Here is a 23,993-nt window from a genome sequence, read left to right as displayed (position 1 = left end):
CAGTTCTTCCTGGAAAAAAAAAAGAAACAGCAAAGCAGAAGTATTCATCATTTGAAGAAAATGAAATAAAGTTGTCACCACAAAGTTATGTGAGATTTGCTTCCACTATAGTCTCAAAAAACAACCCCAAAGTTTGAAGCAGACTGTATAAAGCTAAACATGTGAACCAGAGTGTCATCATTATTGCAACCAGAATCAAATGCCCTGACTACAAAGATAATAAAACATAGGCTAATTCTTTGTTTGTTTTTATGATCTAAAATAAAAAGTTTTAGAAACACAAATGCCCTGAGCCAACTTATGTATAAGCCTAATCGTTTTTAGTTGTTATTTTGCTTGCTCGCTTAACAAGCCTGTTTAGACCTAGGCTAGAGAAGAATCAGTACTTTGTTACACTAAGTTTTTTTTTCCGTCGTTTTGATGTAGTCTTACTAGTAGTACTAAAGTATATAATACCAGTGACTAGCCAACATAATTTGTTCAGCCTACTGTGACTGTAAGTTTGAAGGTCTAGCCTTGCTTATTCAATATCACATAGCCTACCCATTTAGATTCACATGGGAAATTACAGGAAATCTTTACCAAATGAGTATAGACTTTAAATAAGCTATTGAGACTTGGTCCCAGCATTTGTTTGGGAATAAATTAGAAGATTATGTGCCACTGTTCAATCTAGCCCAATATACACATAACACATTGCTAATTGGTGTTTAGAATGCACACTTTATTGTTGAGAATGCACTGCAGTACCCAGTAGAAGCCAAGGCTACTCACTGTCATGGCACTTGTGTATTGCGAAACGCCAGCCTAACAACGGTTACACGTACTGCGTAGCGTGAGGGCGTTGTGGTCAAGTGGTTAAGGCAGTGGACTTGTGATCTAAGGATTACAGGTTCGAGCCCTGGCCAGATCATTGCGTTGTGTCCTTGGGCAAGGCGCTTTATCTCCATTGCCTCTCTTCACCCAGGTGTATAAATGGGGACCTGCGAGGTAACTTGTAAATATAGTTGCGTGCGCCGGTTTGTGGCTGCACCCTATGGGAAGTCCCCCGTGGGACACGTGGTTGTGGTGCACTGTGGTGCCCCAGGAGAGATTGATTGAATTGTGTACACTTTGGTGTGTGGGTGTGACAAGTTACCAATGACCAGGGGTTAAGTTGTAAAGTCATGTGAGGAGGCATTAGCCTCATACAAGACTGTAAACCTTCAACTTTAACTTTAACTTTAACACTAACCATAATACAGTACTAGTGCCAGTGGCCTAACAATTAACATTAGTTTTACCTCCAAGTTAAAGGAATGACAGGTAGACCGATGGTGGCGGTTAAAACTTCCATTCTTCTAAAGACCTTCTTGGGTGATTTACGGTTGAAAATTGCTTAGAGTGATCGTATGAAACTATGCCAAGCAATGCTTGCGCTGTGCAAACGGAGTCCGTGGGTTAAAATACCTTAGTCCGTCGCCACCGACTAAGCTACGATTATTTTGTCCTTAGTCAGTGTAAACCGACTAAGAAGCAGTGATGAAACGAAGATTTTTGCTAGTCCGTGTGCATTGACTAACGTAACAGACTATTTTAACGTTATTCCGTGGCAATATTGACTAGTTTATTTTTTCAGTGTATAGATTGTTTACAATTCTTCACTTTTGGCCCTTTTAGCATATTACAGTACAATTGCAATTACGGCTCATATATGTTATATAATGCAATCTGCTTGTTGTTTCACTATAAGTAATTTATGACTGAATTACATGTTACCCGTCCAATTCAATTCATTGATAATCCATTTGCCTGCATTCAGATATCTATGCAAGGCTGTTTCTTTCGTCTCCGTAATTGTGTTATTAACTCGCACAAATCATACTGATATTATGCCTCGAAAATTGATAGGCCCATAATAACGCAGTAAGAGTTAACCTTTATTCGTCTAACAGAAAAGAGTCATTCGTCTAATTTACATAAACACTGTTTCATCGTCATTCGTTACTGCTCTTTGCCAATTTAAAAACTCCTACTTTCTTTGACATTTATGGCTATCACGCTGTTGTTTTTATGCTTAACCCAGTACATGACTCCATTCCAATTATATTTATCATATATTTTTTTTTTGAAATTTCCATTGTGCTACGTACTCTAAATATGTAGTCGTTCCCGCGCAACGCTGTCTATGTACCCTTAAATAGGCTTATGCCCTCTCAGCACAACACACGCTATAAACGTACTGCAGTATAAAACTCTGCTGCTCTCATATCAAATGTCGAAAACTTTGGTAAAGACTGCTTAGTAATAACTCTTTATAATTACAGGCTGCTTACTTTTCTCTCTTTCTGTTTTCTATTGGTATTGTCTCCTTTGTTTGTTTCTGTCACTTTTGTTGTACTGTTGTATTTACGTATTATGCTCACCGAGTTTTGTTTGTATTCATACTCATTGTAATTTCTATATTGAACTTACTAAATGTACAAATAAGTGAACCTCAGTATTCTCTCATCGACGAATCGTAAGTAATTTGTAGTAAGCAGGTAATATGCTTAGTCATTCGTGTTACGTAGCTAACTTGTCATTTAAGGAGGGCGGTATACAAACACGTACTCCATTTCTTTCTGAAATCATTATTGACGAACACAACTGTTCAAGTAGACTTTCCTGGTATGGTAAGTCACATATTACTCCGATGCAACCAGTTTCCTCTTCCTTCCAGTGATTCAAAAAGCATCCACAGGTGAGGATGGAGGGGGGGGGGGTAAGGAGTGCACAACATTCAAGGTTCAGTGGGATTTGTGGCTAACCACACTACATAAAAACGTTCCGACAACTATTGATGCACTAAAGCGGACAATTATTCATTGAAGTTTCTGTTATCATATTTAAAAAAAAGTGAAGCAGTTTACATAACAGAAATGGCACTCTAAAAAACAGGGCACTTTAAATGTCAAATAGAACTAAAGGTACTATTTCATTAATGTCATGAATCTAATGTAAACGAAACACAATTGTTAAGGTATTTGCTCTGTTCAATTGCTACCATGGTTAGATTGACCTCTTTCTGTTATCTGAGTCTGTAAGTTAAGCAATGAATTATTAAACGAACAGAGACGCACACTATCTAGTTTAGAATATTAACATTTCCCGGTCAATCTCTAAGACATATTTTGAGAGTGCTCCCCCACAACATATTAACTGTGTCCTCGATCCAAACACTGTTATTTATGTTGAATTGATCGGATCGGCTACACAGTATTTGGCTTTCATCTCTAGTAGACGTTTCTTCCTGTCAGCAGCATTCGTAGGTTACGTTTCTCAATGATTATCTTAATTCAATATTACATTATTCATAAATATTTGGTTCTCAAAAGGTTAACTCGGGAGAGTTTCGATAACCTTATCACCCGTCAGTAGACCATTCACAGCTTATATATAACACATGTTCAATTTAAGCATAGCAACTACTACAGTAATGTACGCATGTGTTGGTAATTCAGCCATTCAGCACCTGTTTGAACGTAGCAGCCATTAAGAGCAGCCACTAACAGCAGCAAAAAGTGTATACATCAACGTTACACGCCGTTGGCCACTGATGTTTGTACACTGTGACGAGCGCTGGGTACGCTGTGTCGGAAAAAGTGGATCCCCAGCAGCCACAAAGTGCAGCCTAAATTAGCGGACAATAACAAAACTGTCACTTTTTCTTACCTGTTTTAATGCAATAATAAGTAACGCTATGCATACTGTAAAATGCCAAAAATGGCACCATAAGAGAGATGAGATGTTGCTCTTTCATGTGATATAACTCTGGAATTTAATGGTGGACGATTTCTGCATCCATATTCAACTGAATCTTGTGATCCTACCAAAACTTGTGGAAGAAGGCGTAAATTGCGGCATTTTTTATACCAATTTTTTTTCTTCAAATGTCTAAACAGTTGTGAGGGAATCTGTGCGTTCCATGGCAAGTAGCCATGAGTCATTTCCGGCTCGAACAAAGGGTCCTTGTGTGTTACGCAATATAGCCAGCTGGGAATAGCTCAGTTAGCGTGCACACTATATATTTCAAGACGAATCAACAAGCACGAATAGTTTATCGAAAGTTTTAGTTCTAAGTAATAATTGAGCATGTGATGCACTTGGACAATCACATTGTTGACACTTAGAGGTAAATATATCTTTCTTTAGCCTGTTAAGTTCTTGTAGCACTGGAGTTATTCAGTGATCGTATATTTTACTTAATATTATCGACCATTTTCGTATCGGTAAGGCTTGGCTAGGGTACGCTATCCTACGGTACAGATTATGCCAGGATAGGGAAGCCCTCTTCTAACGTTATGTTGAGTAGACACACCGTGGGTTACATATACTTATATTTAACTCGTTTTATTGAAGATGTATCTTTATAAATAATCTACAGGTTTTACTTAAGGGTTGATTTCACATTCATATTTTAAAGGAATGTATTATAGAGATTATAGAGATAATTCTAGGAGCCAGTTACGTAAGAGGCTCACATACACGAGGTTGAGATTATGTTCTGGGAGAGCGCCCTCTGTTTCAGCTAAGATGGCGGCGCCCATGTAACGTTAAATTTATAGTAATGAGTATGTATACAAGAATGAGGTTCATAACGTGTAGTTACCTAACGTAACATAACAGCATAGCCTCACCATGTACATCTATATTTCTAAGTGCTTTTCCTATATTATCAGTATTCTTTCTCTTTATTTTACTTTTAACCATTAAGACTTAAGAGATATTTTCTCTTATCATATTTAAGGTCATGACTACCCACTTAAAGGGATAGTACAGTTATAGTCTTAAAGTGATAGTATGCATAATAGTTAAGATATTTTCCTTCCCTTTGACCAAATTCAATGGTTCGTATTAATTTCGCCATGCACTATCCGAGTTAGTATTGTTTTACTAAAATGTTATAACTTAAAGCAGTATATATGTTTGGTAGTTAAGCCGTATATGGACAATACCCTTTTGTTTAGTATTAAGTTGTTGTTATTGACAGACGTGTCAGGGACGTAATGGTCGCAGCTCCTTCTACTATGTATTGTTATACGTTGGATTAATACCACTGCTAGTTAAGTTAAAGATGTCATAACGATGTCCGTGCATGTACACCTTTTTGGCCTTGGTTTTAGGTGACGTTAATATTTTACCTCTAGATTGCGTATATACTGTATAGTCATTTTTCCTATTTTTCACTTTTACTTATTTCTTCTCTCTGCAGTGTGTCAGGGGGTTTCTCTTGAGTCTTACCCACTGCCCTGTTGATTTTACCGGTTATATCTAATTTCATGTTTAAATACATGGTGCCACCAGACCATTGGTGAAACACAAAATCTGTTGTTATTTCTGTCTACTACATCCTCACACAGTGAATTTGTGAAAATATGCGACAGTCAAAGATAAGTTATTCCTCTTACACGTGGTAAAAAACAGTCAGTAACACTTTGATTGATTAAAAATCGATGGCTACAAACCGTACGATCCTAACAGGAAAATGATACAAACTCTGGAATTCTCTTCCCCATCACTTAAGAAATATCACACATATTGACACTTTTAAGAAGCACTTGAAAACGTATCTTTTTAGGCTCGAGTATGGGCATTAATCTTATTCACTTTTCTTTGTTTTATTCACTTTACTGTGCCCATATTTATGTATATTTATATTTTTTATTTTATTTTTTGTGGTTTATTACCCTGTCTTTTATAAGGTTTTACTTTTACTGCTGTTGTTATTACTTTTAGGTTTTCTTAAGTTTGGTATTTTATATTCCAGGTTTTGGTTCTTTTGTGCAGTCCTCTTGAGCATGTTTTACTTCTACTTTTACTGCTGTTGTTATTACTTTTAGGTTTTCTTATGTTTGGTAATTTTATATTCCAAGATTTGGTTCTTTTGTACAGTGCTCTTGAGCATGTTTTACTTCTACTTTTATTGCTGTTGTTATTACTTTAAGGTTTTCTTAAGTTTGGTAACTTATATTCAAGGTATTGGTTCTTTTGTACAGTGCTCTTGAGCATGTTTTATTTCATGATAACAGCACTTTAATATATGGTATTTATTATTTATTATACAAATGGGAAAATTAGCTCGAAACGAGCGGTAATGTGTTATGATCTAAACGTATTATTTTTATTTCAAAGTCGATTAATTTAAGTTATCGACCTAGTTAAGAGGTCCGGTTAGCACCACATTAAAGAAACAAGTCCGCCGTCTTTAACGTGATATACCTCTACTATTGGTAACAAAACCGATTTCTTGACCAAAGTGGCCTTAAAGTTTTAACACCGATACGGACCCCTCTCTAAACGCGCTGTATAAACTTAATGTGTAATGATTATATTTTTCTTCTTCAAAATCGATTAATTTTAGTCACAGAGCCTATTGAGATGTCTAGCTAGCACCACATTAAAGTAGAAAGGTTCTTCTTTCACGTGGTATATCTCTACTATCGGTAAAACCTTTTTACTTTAATGAAGTGTTAACCGGACATCTAAATAGGCTCCATAACTAAAATTAATCGATTTTGAAAGAAAAAAAAAACACCTTTCCTATTTATGCACTAATTGAACAACACACACCACCGCAGCGTCAGTGATAACAAACACACACACAACCGCAGTTGTAGCACTGTGTCATGTCTTACTGTCCTTTTTCTCCTAGTGGGTGCTGTTAGTGTCTGCTGTTAGTGGCTGCTACCTTCAATGACGGGCCCATTCAGCCTGCCGCGTCAATGCAGGCGCATCGACTATTACAATACAACGGTGTTTTGGCTGTATTGAAAACGAAGCTTTTATTTGGAATGTATATGCAGTTAGGATATGTCAAGTCTACTAGGCCTAGGCCTATACGTTTATCACCGCTTTAGGATATAATCCTACTAAAACAATCTTGCTTTCAAGGTAAGTTTAATTACAGTTCTGCAAATTATGTAGACCAATTCTTGATAGTTAGGCCTTAGATGTAGTCGGTAGTACTCGTAATAGGTTTGTTTGTTTCTGTCAAGATAGGCTAGGACTTTACCACTCGCCGTTAAGCATGGCTGTATGCCAATTTAAATGGCGTGTGTTAAAGAATATAACTGTTTTAGAATAGTTATTGATTCGCACAAATCCTTACGTATAGAGACCGAGTAACATATCACTAGGCCCTAAATCCAATCAGACATTGCGATGGCCGAGTTAGCCTTGGTACTGCCGTAGTGATAATATATTTGGTTGTGCGGTCACATTGAGAGTGGTAGTAGGCCTAGTACTGTACATGGATTACGATAATGTCGCTCACTTTTAGTAAATATATTTACTGTAGCAGTTATGATACTGTAACATTTGCAGCTGCAAAATAGGCTACTACTTTAGACACTACAAAGAATGGGCCTACCACAAACATTTTTGAGACAATATCAAATGCTTATAATTTGTTTTACGTAATCAAAAACTAAATAATATAATATAAAACTAGCGCCTGACTAGAGTTTACGTGGCGGTAGCTTGTAAGCGGTTCACACGGGCGTGTGTCGGTTGTATTTGCTCTGCATCTGTCGGGACGAAAAGTTGTTCTTGCAATTACTGTGTGTAGGTTGAGGCCTGACTAACCACGCTAATGCTAATGTGATGATCGATGAGTGTACAGAGTAGGGAACGAGAACGGGAAAAATCATAGAAACTTTCATTTTTGCAACTATTATGTAATGTCAACACACTATTTTCTAACTTATCTCTTACGATTTTCTCATGCAAGACTGTTACAGATGAGTGTAGACTCGTACTGTTCACCCAGAAAGATATAAAGAGAATTAAAACAAACAACTGTTTACATGTTATAAACCATTAATATCAGCTGTTAGGTGTAGCGAATGGGTTTTCCTATCAGGTATAGATATCTCCCAGCCGTTACAGTTATTGTTTGTTTGTTATGTAATTTTTTTTCGGGCAGAAGGAGGGGGGTGGGTGGTGGATAATGCTGTAACGTGATGTAGTATAGGCTCAGCTGAATTACTGCTCTAGAGTAGACACAACAAAGAATTAGCCTACAACAAACATTGCGTAGAAAAATTCATAGGCGTGGAATGTGTTGCACAATCATTGTATGAAATAGAGTTTACGTGACGTCGCTTTGTAGCGGTATATACACGGGCGTGTGTCGGTCGTGTTTACTGCATATATGTGTCGGGAGGGCAAGAATTCGTCCTTATTGTATGCAGGCCGAGGCGTTGTAAACAGTACAGATAAGGGATCGAACACGGTGGGGTTGGGGGATAATAGAAACTTTAATTTTTTGGCAACTAGGCTTGTCAGGTACTATCAACATCATATTTTCTCACTTACCCTTTACTATATCAGCATGCAAGAGTGGTACAAATGAGTAGATTCAGAGAATTAAAAGAAAATACAGTTTAAATGCTATAAACAATGAGCTGTGTCGTGAAGGAACGTACTTTCGTGCGGTTACATGATGTAGATTTAGTCCTTACAACCGCAATTATACTAGTGTGATGAACGAGAGTGTACAGACGTGATAGTGTAACTTTCACAAATACATTTTTATCTCAATACATTACATGTATAGAGATATTGTAACAGTAAGTGGGACTTTCTCTTCTCTTAAATATTTTTCAGCGTCTTCAAACAAAGTTCTTTTTCTCTGGAATTTCCAGAGCAAGAATATATCATATAGACCAACAAAAGTTACTATTTTTTATTCCAGAATTGTATCTCATTCTGTGACTTTTTCACCGATTTATGTCCAAATCGGGCCAATTTGGACTGAAAACACACTTTGTCAGACCTGTTTGCACACGCTCCAAAACTTATGTTTTATGAAAGAGAATAGAATAGAACTGTCTTTCAACAGTGGTATCGTCTAAGATAGGGTCCTATGTATTATATATTTTATTAAAATTTTAAACTTCCATTTGTTGTTTACAGGTAGGTATTAATAAGAATTTTACTACATGTATATGACATTTAATGGCTTTTATTTGCTTTATTTGATGTTTAAATGATTTTTCTTTCTTAAAACAACACTGAGCTGCCGCCCCTACTTTTAGTAAAAAGGTCCGTTTTTGATGATTAAGCCCCGCCCCCAAGTCTGTTTTGTAGCAGATTGGCTATGACTCATAACAGCTACATGTTAGATATACGAAAATGGCTACCCTCGCGAACAATTTTCTGTTCTGTAGTTAGGTACGCGAGGTGTTAGTGTATTGCATGCTAATTACATTCTGTACTGCTGAATTCTACGTAACATCCATTTAAGGATAGTACTGGTGTAGTGTTCAACCGATTAACCTAATCGGAATCGGAATCGGTACGAATATTGCATAATCGGTACATAATCGGTATCGGTAAAAATTACGTGGAATACCAGTTATGTCATACCGATTATTCAAAAACATATGGAAGGTGAAAATATCATTATTCAAAAACATATGGAAGTTGAAAATATCAACTGATGAATTAGGTTTGTTGTTTTACTACGAAATATTAAAAAAAGGCACCCCCTATACGTCTTTCACAGTGTATACTTTCATCAAATTAGGCTGCCAGGGTCGCCGATTTTGCTTCCTTCGTGGTTATTGGCTGCATATTTCTTGGCACAGTAAGCATAGCAGCAATAGCAATTTCGCGAATTCAGGAATGTGCTGGACAGGGTAGGAAATAAGCGGGGGCAACGGGCGATTCGCCCTCGCAAGTGCTAAAAAGCCCTCCTAAAGCACAATTACGAGTGCGAAAAAGAAAAATGAAATATAAAAAAATCGCCCTCTTTATATCAGGTGTCTGTGTCAAATTAATTGTGAAATGCGTTTGCTTTAGCTAGGAATTGCAGTTGCATCGCGAATCGCGCAGTTTTCTCACCCCGCATCAAAATTTGAAGCAGTGCGAGAGGGTCGCGCACAATCACCGGGAACTTCCCGTGGTAAATTACGGCCTGCAGTACCAGCGAAAATAACCTAAAATCCTCACAAATCTCCGACCACATAGTAGCCTTACTTCACACTAAATCAACTGCATGGAAATCTAAACTTGACATCTGTTTATTCGCTCTAGTTGTGTCGCAAATAAAAACTAAAAATATCCACGGAAACTGCAATCTTCGACCACATGTTAGCCTAACAACCACACTAAGTCAATGGGAAATGTAGCCTAACCATCGGTTTGCAAAAAAAAAAAAAAAAATTGCGTAGCTTAGTTTACAACTTTCAATTTGCTGGAAATCGGCATTTGTTTGGAAGGTAATGTAAGTGATATGTCTTATAGAGGGAATGTTATATTTTATATTGGAGTAGTTTCTAGTTGTTATTATTTCTTTACATCAATCTGGTATTACATTTTAGAGTAATTTTAAACAAGTTACGATGGTACAATTTGCTTTTCAGTTTGATTGGCCTAAGCTTACACATTCTAATTGAACCTGAATGGAGTTATATAGGTAACGAATAGGTATGTTTAACTTCAAGTTCGTAACATTTCTATTTGTTCATAAACGGTATAATACTGAAAATAAGTACAAAATATTGTCGGAATGAAGGCAATATGTCATTAAAATTTACACTTTGGTAAAGATTGCAGATGGATGGTTTGTCTGAGATACTTTTTGAGATGGATATTTTGAGTAACTATTCGTAGCCCATTTCAAGCCATTAACAGGTGACATTTACGTCGAGGTGGTTAGGCCATTCGCTTAGCACAGTGCTGACTAGGTAGGATGTCATATCTCCGTATTTTGGAAATTAAAAAAAAAAAAATTTCTTTCCGAGAAACTCCAGAGGTAATTTGGTACATACAAAATGGTACCTTAGAGCCTTGTATAACAACGAAGCAAAAGGAAACTGGGGAAAATCACAACAATAATTGTTTCTGTCAAACTTTATTGCCGATTTCGTATAAACGGGATATTTTCTCATTTTCAAATAATCGGAATCGGTACGATTATAAAAAAATAATCAGTAATCGGTATTTTCTGTTATGCATAATCGGTTGAACACTATAATGGTGTTCAGGTAGCTTTTCAGAGCAAGGGCCATGATAAGTTTGTTTGATTGCCCTTCATGTATTTTGTATAATTACGTATACACATTCTTGTATTTCTGAAGGCTATTTACTGTAGGCCTAGTGCAATTTAAAAAAAAATATATATATATGGGTCATTCCGTGTCAAATCACGGATGGCTGTTGCTGCACCCTTTCCAAAAATCCCCAAATTTATTGTATGATTGGACCACCATAAAATAAGCATATTCTGAAAATTTCAGTTGCATTGCTTTACAATTGGCCGATTTATCACACTTTGAAATTCCACAATTTGTCGCCACCATGGCATTTTGGCATTTTCTTGACTTTTGAGGTCTCATTTCGCAGCAATTGAACATTCTACTACCTTTCTAATACAGATGCCTAAAGAGTCTATCCCATAGAACAGGAAAATAAAAAAATTAGGCTACAAAAATATTTTCTTGTGGAGTTAGGTCAACTTAAAAGTGTCAAAATATTTGATTTTTGTACTTTTCACTAAAAAATGTGCTATTTTTAGTGATGAATTGCTCCTAAACCATTGCTTCAGGGTACTTGATTCTTTCAGAGGTTATTATGTCTAGTACAAATATTACAAAATAATGATTACAATGCTTTCCTAGACTATGTTTGCAAGTTGTGCAACTCTAAAGTTGCTATTTCATGCTGCGATTCAGCATGAGGTAGGGGTTTTGATGCCAATTTTTTACCAAAGTAACCATGTTAGAGGTGTCAGGGTTTATACTTTATTAATAAGTATAAAGTTCTTACACATTAAGAAATTTCAGGGTTCTAGCTGTTCTCAATATTAATTTATGAAGTTGTTAAGTTGCTCCGATGTACAAAAGAGGTCGTTTTTGACGGCCAATAACTCAAAACGCGTCAAATTAAAAAAAAATGATAATTTTTTCTGGAAGAGATATAGTACCACCCTGTTTGTACAAAAAATTTCAGGAGGGTGTTTTGCCTTGGCAATGGTTTAGGAGCAATTCATCACTAAAAATAGCACATTTTTTAGTGAAAAGTACAAAAATTAAATATTTTGACACTTTTAAGTTGACCTAACTCCACAAGACAATATTTTTGTAGCCTAATTTTTTATTTTCCTGTTCTATGGGTTAGACTCTATAGGCATCTGTAATAGAAAGGTAGTAGAATGTGTAATTGCTGAGAAATGGGACCTCAAAAGTCAAGAAAATGCCAAATTGCCATGGTGGCGACAAATTGTGGAATTTCAAAGAATTTTAAATCGGCCAATTGTAAAGCAATGCAACTGAAATTTTCAGAATATGCTTATTTTATGGTGGTCCACTCATGCAATAAATTTGGGAATTTTTCAAAAATGTCGAACTACAACATACCCCAAAATCTGGTGATTTGATATGGAATGACCCATATATATATAGGCCACTAGGCCTATTAGGCTTTCAGTGATAGCCACATTAGCATTGTACTGGTGTTCAGACAGCTTTTCCTAGGAAGGACCAGGGTAAGTTTGTTTGATGGGTACGTATAAAAGAGGAGCCGGCCATAGCATCACAACTTTGATAAGACAATAAAAATTGTATAAGGTTATGTTTTATTTATAAGGATATAGGCCTAAGATGTATAAGGTTATAAGAAGTATGTTTAGCTTTCTTTTGAACCTGTAATGTTTGACATCAAATGTACAAAGAATTAAAATAAAATAACAAAATGGAGAGGAACTGAGGTGGCTATTAGGGGAAGAGGAGGCCACCCATCACTTGCATATAAAAACTTGTAATCTTCTTTTACATTATTTTTTCCAAGTCATAAATCCATGAAATCTTCATGTCCGAAAAATTGAGATGGAAAAACGTGGGTTGTTTTGATATCTAGAAGTGGACACAGTTTTGATGGTAGTCACCACTACAGTCTACATTAACATACAGTAGGTCAATAGGCCTAGCTCTCAAGGCAGGCATCAAGAATATGGTCGAGTTGTTTGCCTCTTCTAATTTGGCTGTTGTCATTGACATCAAACTATATGACCAAAAAGTCCAACAGAGACTGACCTAAGATGAAGGATACCACATGAAAAACAAGTTCTTAAATATTCTATGACATTACTAAACCTTGCAACGTCGTTCTTTCGACTAACAGGCAATAAGCGCTAAAGGCAAGACTAGCAGGATAAAGTGTAACCTGCAGAGACTATTCATGGCAAAGTAGCAAAAATGCAAGTTATATATTTGTTGTACCATGATTGATATTGATAATTGTAGAGACAGAGCAAAGATTTGAAATTAGGAATCAAAATTAAAACTTCCAGTATTGAGATACTGCATCATTGATGCTCTTGTTTGTTTTTTTTACAATTTTGTAATTTATTTCTTAGCATGTTATTTTCAAGACTGGTACAAATAAGTTTGTGTTTGAAGACCAAGCTTTGATGAAGAAAATGTTAAAGCGCCTGTTTAAATTTACTTGCTACAAATCATTGATACCAGTTGTTAGGTATAGCGAATGGGTTTTACTATCATGTATATTGTTATCACCCAACTGGCACATGTGGTGTTCTGTCGAGTTAGTCTATCTGGTAGGGCGGAAGAGGGGTGAGGATGGGGGGAGTGGTGGTTAAAGGGCAGATTGACAATACCTTAGCCTAAATTATTTAACTCGAGATCTGCAATCACTTGTATAAATTTATACTCGAGGCTATTGCTATATTTTAATGGGGAAAGCATTTTGTTTTCCTTATAGTCGGAACCAAATTTAACTAGCCTACGTACTCGCGGTAACTACACACATCGGTAGTGAGTTCAACTCTGTTTTTCATATTGTTCATTTATTTATTTGTCATTTTGCAGTTTTATTTTTCAAAAATAATTCTTCGTTTTCATTTTGGAGAGGGACCGGGGCATTAGTATTGCTTTTGTTTGAATTTATATCAATTTTATTCTGTTAATAGCGTAAACTGTACGTTCAATAATATTTACTGTCAATGAGCTCATGCCGCTAAACTACATTTTATTATTTTATTAATCTTTCTTCAGATACCAATATCTGGACTACAGCTGCAGTGGTCCTTCAGTAAGGTTGACAACAATACCATCATCCTCCCGTCTGGTATTGCTCTACCAAGCCTCTCATCACTGGTAAAGTTATGCGTGAATGCAGACATTAACTACAAATCAGAACTTACAGAGGAAGATATTGTAGGATTATTGAACTATGTACTGCCGTCTGAGAAATTCAGGAAACTTTGGTGAGTAACTTACAAGATAGAATGAATATGAGTAGAAGAAAGTTTTTATAATTACAAAAGATTTAATAAATTATTCAATTATTTAATCCTGTATTCAAAGGAACCGACAAAAGGTAATAGACAACAAATAGCATCAAAGATGCCGTCATACAGGAACAGGTTGGTTTGGCTGGGTAAATTGGAAGTTTAAGGTCATCTGAATGCAATCAATAAGATAAACTTGTTTATAAAGCATTATTTTGTAAATATTTTTTATCGCGGCCGGGGGGGGGGGGGGATTGAACTTCCAGTAAGACTGTTGCGATACGAGATTGTCCTTGTATAACAATGCTTGGATTTCCGCAAAATGTTTTGTAAGCTAGGCTGATTTGAGAGTGTATTTTAGAATAGAGATAGGTATGAGTGAAGTGCAGTAAATTTTTCGAACAGATATCGCGAAATATATATTATGACAAACCACGCCTATTTTCAATTCAAATCATGGCATAAATTAGACCAAATATGAGTGAAAATAAGAGAAATATAGACAACTGGTTGTTTCTTTTTTTCTTTACACATTACATACATTACATTTCCCAACAACCTTTAAAGGCAATTACAAGATGAAAAATCCTTCTTGTTATTCGTGCTGGGTAGAACAGGAGTATAGTAGGCTTAGGGCGAAAGGTACGTTTCGGTACTCGAGGTGTGATCAACTCAGACAGGTAAGAAGGTGCCATTCCGTGCAAGCATTTAAATAAAGTAATTATAATTTTGAATTTTATACGTTGGTATATTCAATACAACTCTGTTATCTTAATTGCAAATATTTGCATTTTGTTGATACAATTAATGAGGTATTCCCTGTTTTTCAGTAGGTTACCTGGCTATAATAAGGTCAGCTGTTTGTTAGTATTTAACGAGAAACACGCGATCATTTGATATATTTATTTTTATATCACAGGTTTCTTAACTGCACACTACCTACATCAATCAGACCAGAGAAAATCCCAGAAAAATTAAAAAGACGGAATGTACAAGGTATGGTTATGTGTGTAAAAGGTATGGCTAACACTACAATATGTTACAATACAAGGTCTGGCTAACACTACAGTATGTTGCAATACAAGGTGAAGGTATGGCTAAAACTACAATATGTTACAATACAAGGTATGGCTAACACTACAGTGTGTTACAATACAAGGTATGGCTGACACTACAGTATGTTACAGAATGTACAAGGTATGGCTAACACTACAATATGTTACAATACAAGGTATGGATAACACGACAGTGTGTTACAATACAAGGTATGGCTAACACTACAGTTTGTTACAATACAAGGTATGGCTAACACTACACTATGTTACAATAAAAAGGTACACTACAGTACAGTATGTTACAATACAAGGTATGGCTAACACTACAGTATGTTACAATACAAGGTATGGCTAACACTACAGTATGTTACAATACAAGGTATGGCTAACACTACAGTATGTTACAATACAAGGTATGGCTAACACTACAGTATGTTACAATACAAGGTATGGCTAACATCACAGTATGTTACGTTACAAGGTATGGCTAACACTACACTATGTTACAATAAAAGGTATTGCTTACACTACAGTATGTTACATTACAAGGTATGGCTAACACTACAGTATGTTACAATACAAGGTATGGCTAACACTACAGTATGTTACAATACAAGGCCTGGCTAACACTACAGTATGTTACAATACAAGATATGGCTAACATCACAGTATGTTACATTACAAGGTATGGCTAATGCTACAGTATGTTACTATACAAGGTATGGCTAACACTACAGTATGTTACAATATCATGTATACTGGTTACATTACAGACTGTGTAATGTAACAAACACAGTTTGTTATACCACAATGATATTAAACTACTCTACTGTGCTGTGGCGATCATATGTTGTTGATAAAACATTACAAATTGATGTATTTGTATTGCATTGTTCAAACAAACTCCCTAATATCAGACGTTGATTCAAGGTATGACAGACTTACACCATAAGTATATAAATAACAGAATGGGTGTACATGAATGTTATTATTAATGAGATGACTACTATGACGCTACTAGTGATAGTGATAATATTGTGGGAATGCAACAATTAAACAGGGTTTGTGAGATGATATAATTGACATCATAATTAGTGATATTCCACCATCTACGTCAGTAATATACTAGACTGGAAACAATAAGCAAACAAGCAAAATCCAAGTTTAAAATAGCAAATAAATATTTACTGCCATTCAGCTAATATTGGATCTTTTCTTTCATTTTGTAACTAATTATTTAGCTTTACGGCAACAATGCTGATACATCATATTTTATTTAGAATATTTGAAAACAATTCCATTTTGTTACAATGTAAGATTAGTTTAGTTTATTGCTGTGAGGGAATGTTCAGCGAATGTCATAGTGATGGTAGGCCAGTGTGATCCTATATAAAAATCCTGCAGGTAAAAATGGTTAAATTTATATCAAATCTATTTAAAAAAAAAAAAAATAGGTAGCTTAGTTTTAATTTATCGAGAGTCTTAAATACATAGCTTCGGTTAAGTTAATAAATGTACTTTAACTCCTTATGTCCCTATTTCCACGTAATATCATTGTTCAATGGGGAAAATATTTACACATTGTAATTACTTAAAATCTGTTCATTTTGTAAATAGGGACCCAAGTATTGACAGATTGGTATTGAAATGAGGTTTTAATTCTTATAATTTTTTTTTTATAGTTGAGCTAATTGGATATGTAAATATGCAAATGAGGTTATGATACATACACTGTACTTTCCTTTGCCCATTTGAAATTATTTCGATGAAATCTGCTGGACTTTTGATAGTTTGATGAGTTCAAGACATGTTATTTTATAAGCAAAATATAATTTGATGTTTGAATACGAGGAATATGACTGATTTTTTGATGATTTGTTAAATTTTCATTCGCGAATAAATTATTTATTTTACAGGCTACCAAATTTAGGGTTACATATCAAAGTTATGTTCTCCATGCTGGTCAGGGGCTCTTCTGGAGTGATAAGTATAGGCTGTTGTTCATCCACATCATATTTGGCACCTCAGTTGTTGCTGTAACTGGAGCAAGGGTCTAATAAAAGGCTAATTAGTATGCAAATAATTACAAAATGTGTACAAACAATACACAAAAAAGGGAAACAAATTGCTTTGACTTTTGAAATTTCTTATTCAAACTTAAAAAAAACAGTTCATTCCCCTCCCCTCAATCATATCTACTACCTGGTTGCCAACCCCTCCCCCCTTATACCCCTCCCCCTCCCTCCAAAGTACTTGACCTACATGTATTATGTAATACAATGGTAGTCAAGCGTAACGATGAGTCATATAGGCCTATTGCGCTACTACAGTACATGTATACACAATACATACAGTGGTGCTTACCATATCAGGATTTCATCGTCCGAATCGTTTTCAGATTCAGCGATGTCGTCATCCTCCAATGGCTGGATGGTCAAATTGCCCATAAAAAGAACGCCTCTTTTTAGTATTTAGCCTTGATAATATGTGCAGTGTGTGGTCAACGCTATCACTTACGTACAATTGAAACGGTAACTATATTGAAAGAATGATTTCGTTTTATTTTGTTTTTCAGTTTTGTGGCCGAGTAATGCCTGCTATCTTGATCTCCAATCCGGTCGATGGAAGAAGGTTTGCTAAACTTTGTTCTGTTTGAATTCAAATTTGTCTGGATGGGTTGTGTTTGCGTGTGTTTGTGTGCATGGGGAGAAGGGGATGGCTGAGAAGGGGGTCTGTGAACTAGGGAGGTAGAAATAAGGAGCATCTTACTGTTTATTGTTTCCTTAAACTTTTATGTATAACCTTTCTGTTTTTTTTTTCTAAAGTCTTCCATGGACGTACTATTAAATATTAATTGTTTATACGTGCACTTAGTTATTCATCCCGTACAAGGCGACTTTATAAGGCATGATAGTGTTTTGACTTATCTGATTTCAGGAGTTAGGTCCTTACACAAGTTCTGTGTGTACTGTACAGCGCGCCCATACAGGTTACATACATCGTGCTTCATCACACACTACAGGAATCTTCATATATATTAGTTAGTAAGGATTAGTAATGTGGGTCTTGATCATATATATATTTTTCATAACTCATTATTATTCTATGTTGGTTAGACTTTGGTTCTGTTTGAATTAAATTTGTCTGGATCGGTTGTGTTTGCGTGTGTTTGTGTGCATGTGGGAGGGGGGGGGGGGGCTGAGTTGGTCTGTGAACAGGGGAGGTAAAATAATACGGTGTATCTTGCTGTTTATTCTTTTCTTAAACTTTTATGTATAACCTTTTTTCTTTTTTTCTCTAATATCTTCCATGGACAATAACGTACGATTAAATATCAATCGTTTATACTTGCACTAATTTATTCAACCCGTACAAGACGACTGGTCACCATGCCTATATATGGCATGATAGTGTTTTGACTTATCGGATTTCAGGAGTTGGGTCCTTACACAAGTTCTGTATGTACCGTACAGTGCGCCCATACATATTAAAACCACCATGCCTCATTACACAGAACAGGAATCTTCATTGATATTAGTTATTATTGTAATGACTAGTAAAGTGGCACTTGATCATATAATAGTATTTTCATCAATAATTATCATTCTATACCTTATCATTTATCATCTGTTAATGTTAAAACGTTTCTATTGTTTTATAGGCTGATGACGTTCAAACTATTACAGAGCTGTGCTCACAAATAGTAGCCATCGGTAACAAAGACAGTGTGTCAGTACAGAGGTCAGCCATAGAGCTCCTGCTGAAAGCGTCCAGTCATAATGTAAGTACACCGTCAATGGGTCACGTGAGTACGGAACTTGTAGAAATATAATATTACATAATCTCTCCCGACCACCTCATTGTGGAGGAAGATAACATAATTAAAAATGTTTACCCTTGATTAATATCGAATTTTGTCTATAAACAAAGAATACAATCAAGGCTCAACATAAACATTCAACTAATATAAAAATAATAACAACTATTCATATCTATCCCTGTTTCTCCCTCTAATTGTATGTCTTTAAATAATGAGTCAATATCACAAATCACCTTCCTCTGAACAGTAAACTATTAACCTTCATATAACCTTTAGCTAAAACCTCAATCACACATATCACTCCACTCCATGCCCTCCAGTCATGGGGTACAGTTTAAACCTCTAACTGAATTTGTGGCTATGATTAACTAAGATTAAACACAAAGCATTCTTTCCCAATCATTAATATGGTACAATTTCTTTGTAAAATAAATAAAATAAGACTTTCAAGATAAACAAATCAATATATTTACAAGAATAGAAACCAATTGCTCCCCCCCCCCCCCTTGGCCATGAAAGTGTCACTCAACTTGTATTTACTAAACAGTAACCCTGCATACAGTCCAACTTATATTTATTAAATATTATATATTTTATATATACATTTATAGTTATATTAATTATAAATAAATTATATTTATTATATTCCTTTCTTCCGACTTCCACCTCCCATTAAAACACAAGTAACATTTAATATGTATGAGCGGTCTACATGCTCCCCTATACTTAAAGCACCTCTAATTATCCCTACCACGTCTATCACCTCTTACACACGCTTTGACAATAACAACATAACATTCACGAGGGTAAACCATATCCACGCCCTCCCCGTACTAAGGCACCCTTCTAATACCCACACTAAAATGTCACTTAATAAAACTAAAATTAAACGAAGATTAAACAAACTTTAGAAATAACATTACCCTTTTAATAACAAATTCAAACTACTAATTATTAAATAATCAACAAAACAATAACAAAATATGATTAAAATAAACAAACTATCATTTGGTTAATATGAATTTAAACAATAATGAAGTTAATATTCCTAAATTAATTATAATGTTATTATTTTCAAATATTTATACTGTAAACAAACATCAGGATAATTTTCTTTTTGCAGATTTCCTTCTACCCCATAAACACAAATTACATTTAATATATGTGTATATTAGCAGTTTCCATGCTCACCCACCCTAAAGCAAAGCTAATATTCCTTAATTAATTATAATTGTATTAATCTTTATCCTGTAAACAAACATGATGAATTAATTCTATTTATAATTTCCTTTCTTCAGATTCCCATATTCTGTGTGAATCTAAACTGGTCCTTTAGTAAGATTGATGAAGATGGGAACATTATCCTCTACTCTGGTCTCTCTCTACCATTCATAACATCAATAGAGGTTATGTTCATACAGACAGAGCAAGGGAGAGAAATGAATAAACATGAAGTTAATGGAATATTAAACTATGTTCAACACTCTCAAAGATTAAAGACACTGCAGTAAGAATAATTAATAAATATGTAAATAATTGATAAAATAACTAAGTAATGTTAATGACGTGAACAAGATAGACATTATTAACATAATTATATTTAATAATTATTGAAGGTTTATATTGATGGGTTTAGATAATTGTAGAAGTAAACAAAACAAATGAATAAGAAATTGGATGAAGAAATAAACTAACAATGAAAGAACAGTCATCAGGTAAGGAATATGAGTAATAGGAGAGTAAAATAGAGACAAAATGAGACAGAAACACATAGATTTGACCTATGAATTCTTCAGAAGAATAACATTTGTTTAAATAAAGAGATATGAGGCCCTAGCTAACACTTAAAAATAATATATCTCATTGAAATAATAATAATGATAAACATAGGATATAATTATATCAATAAATGAGGCATCATTACTGCAAAACTATATATATATATATATATATATATATATATATATATTTGTTGGCCAAAAGGAACCCAAAGTAAATATGTACAAACTTCGATCATATAGATTAACCCCAAAAAATGAAATGAGATATAAAGGAAAGGGGAAAAATGCTCAAAGTTTTATCAGGATTCTTTCTCTTCATAATTAATATATGAATTAACTGATAACTAATGCACAGTGATGTTTAAGTAGAAAACAAACAGTGATAAAAATTAACGTAATTTCCTTCATCCATTCACATACTATATGTTAGATAACATAAGCTTCCCTAATCTACCCCCTACAATTTGCCGGACGACTTACACAATTTCCTTAAGACGATTTTACTGTAGATCGTTTCTAACGTTGCAGTATTCTGCTCACTACCCCCCGCCACCCCTCCCCCCCCCACACACACCCTCCCCTTCCCAATCCTACAAGGCCTATGACTCTTCCTTAATCTCTATATACTGTACATTGTGTTTTTACCAAATTTCCAGTTGCAAAATTTAGCCGTGTCATATATATCTAATACTGTACACATTTATATCATATATCTGTACGTTAACCATTTCTTCTCTTTTCTACTCAGACAGTACACATTATTTTCTCCTAAAATTCTGTTGAACTTAATTCATCATTTATTTTTCTTGCTAAAGATGTACACTGACTGTACTGACACTTTCAATAGTTTAAACCTTTTCTTTTGTTCGACACCTGTCAATCAAATAATTGAACAAAACAATGAAAGAAGTTGTATTCAATGTAACAGACGGCGCGTCCTTAATAAAAACACCTGGAATTTACTGACAAACAAGTACCTCGAGGTTGCCATGGAAACGTCTAGACACTGTCTGGTTTTAAAATCGTTAGTAGGCCTTCGTGATGTGTGCAGTTTTTTGAAGTAGAATATGTTTACAGTTTTTCTTTCCTTTTACTTTTTGGAAAGTCATGGATAAAAAAGATAGAAAAGATAAGGCAATTGTTACGTTGGAATGCGAGAGGTCTCGATAACTAATTTTTAACGAGACACAAGCCTGGGTTCGTTTCCGTAAGGAACACAGACAAATTGTCAAGTCTAGAGATTTTAAATGAGAACGTAAACTATATTGAACAATGGATTTCGAACCAACAACAACAAGTGGTAATTACAAATATATAGAAAATTACTCACAAACTTAACAAGATAGGATACACTTTAAAACACGCTGGTCTTTTCCAACGGCGATATCCCTCAGCGGCCACGACCTTGATGACGACGATTCTCGGTCCGTTGTACCGCGAAGTTCACTGGTCCTCGACGAAGTTTCTCGCGATCCCAGAAACAGCAGTCACCTTCTTTCCGGCGATGCTCCAAAATAGAAGACGGACTTCCAGCCACAATAGAGTGAAGCACAAGTCGAACTTCTCGCCGACTAAATATTACCAGAGTCAGTCCAAAATCAGCTTTATAGCCACCAACTCCTGGCGTAACGAACTTCCTCAACGGAGACAGAAATTCTTCACCTTCTCCGCAATAACGACTGAAAACTGTAGTATCACAGTAAAGTCCTCTTCAAACTTCTGAATGGAAGTGTAGAATCAATCTTGTTATCGATATCTCAATCCTTCAGAAACTACTGGCAGTTGAGCACTGACGATATATAGTAGAATGGTATAATAAGTGTCGTCGCTTGTATTCGTTCAGAAACTGAGAAACTCTCCGATCTGGGCGGGCTTTTATACGATTCGCCATGTCAAGAATCATCTAGATCTTTCTCGATACACCTGACCCAGTTTCTCTATTCTTGGAAGTCCTTTGCATATCTCGCGTACGTTCCAGAGAATCCACAAAGATGCCGTGCACAGCTTACACGCGATTCCACGTAAACCGACGTTAACCCTAGACCAGCGTGTCATCATAAGGAATATACCAGAACAATCGTGTATTATAACATTCTGACACGGTAACCCGACCTAATTTCTCAAATACTGATTTATCACGTAGGCAATTTTAAAGACTTTCTATATAATAACATTAGGTTTCTCACTAGCAGTAACTAGCGTTAGGCTACAATGGGCCCTCGTAACACAATGAAAGAAATAGATCAAGAAGAAAGGAAAACAAAAGGGACACAATGGTGGTGATGATGATGGAACGGTGATTGTAATGAATATTGTGGTAAAGATGGAAATATGATAAGAAAAATTGGTGATGATGGTCTCATAATGTTGATGATGGTGATGATGATGGTGATGGTGATGGTGATGGTGGTGGTGGTGGCGGTGGTGATGGTGATGGTGATAACGATGGTGATGGTGTTGGTGATCATAATGATGACGGTAATGATGATGGTGACGGTAATGATGTTTATGTTGGTAGTGATGTTGATGGTGATGTTAATAATCATGATGATTGTGGAATCATATAATGATGATTTTTGGATCATATGGTGATGATGATGACGGCGATGGTGCTGGTGATCACGATGGTAAAAGTTTTTATTATGGTTATGGTGGTCACACAAATGACCAGAACGACGATGGTGATAATGATGGTGGTGGTGGTTGTTATTGTGATTGTGATGGTAGTAATGGCAATGATGGTGAATGGCGATGATTGTGGTGATGGTGATAATGATTATGATGATGGTGAGGATGGTGATGATGGTGATGATGTTAGTATTGATGGTGATGGTGGTGCTAGTTGTGTTGGTGGTGATGATGATGATTGTGACCAATACTGTGTTGATGATTGTGATTGTGTGGATGATGGTGTTGATGATGGTTTTGATAGTTATATTGACGGTGGTTGTGGTGATGATGTTGGTTGTGATGGTGATGATCATGGAATCATATGGTGATTGGTGGTGATGATGATGATGATGATGATGGTGGTGATGGTGATGGTGATGGTGATGGTGATG

At 35.5% G+C, this 23,993-nt stretch overlaps 1 protein-coding gene across 5 annotated transcripts in view; it reads left to right on the top strand.

Moving 5' to 3' along the window:
• Nucleotides 1–23,993, top strand: part of LOC139982293 (uncharacterized) — a 166,148-nt gene that overhangs the window by 67,104 nt on the left and 75,051 nt on the right. For 4 of the 5 annotated variants that reach the window (XR_011798105.1, XM_071994980.1, XM_071994981.1 and 1 more), the window contains 5 exons: nucleotides 14,040–14,251; nucleotides 15,195–15,271; nucleotides 17,906–17,961; nucleotides 18,992–19,111; nucleotides 20,449–20,657. Coding sequence is in view for 4 of the 5 variants with exons in the window: in XM_071994980.1 (XP_071851081.1) it covers nucleotides 14,040–14,251; nucleotides 15,195–15,271; nucleotides 17,906–17,961; nucleotides 18,992–19,111; nucleotides 20,449–20,657 (674 nt within the window). In the remaining variant the exon portion in view is untranslated. The remainder of the gene's footprint in view (nucleotides 1–14,039; nucleotides 14,252–15,194; nucleotides 15,272–17,905; nucleotides 17,962–18,991; nucleotides 19,112–20,448; nucleotides 20,658–23,993) is intronic. The other variant, XM_071994982.1, reaches the window with a different exon arrangement.

Source organism: Apostichopus japonicus, chromosome 16 (assembly GCF_037975245.1).
Source record: "Apostichopus japonicus isolate 1M-3 chromosome 16, ASM3797524v1, whole genome shotgun sequence".
Classification (NCBI taxonomy): domain Eukaryota; kingdom Metazoa; phylum Echinodermata; class Holothuroidea; order Aspidochirotida; family Stichopodidae; genus Apostichopus; species Apostichopus japonicus.
This window is presented reverse-complemented; position numbering and strand designations above follow the sequence as displayed.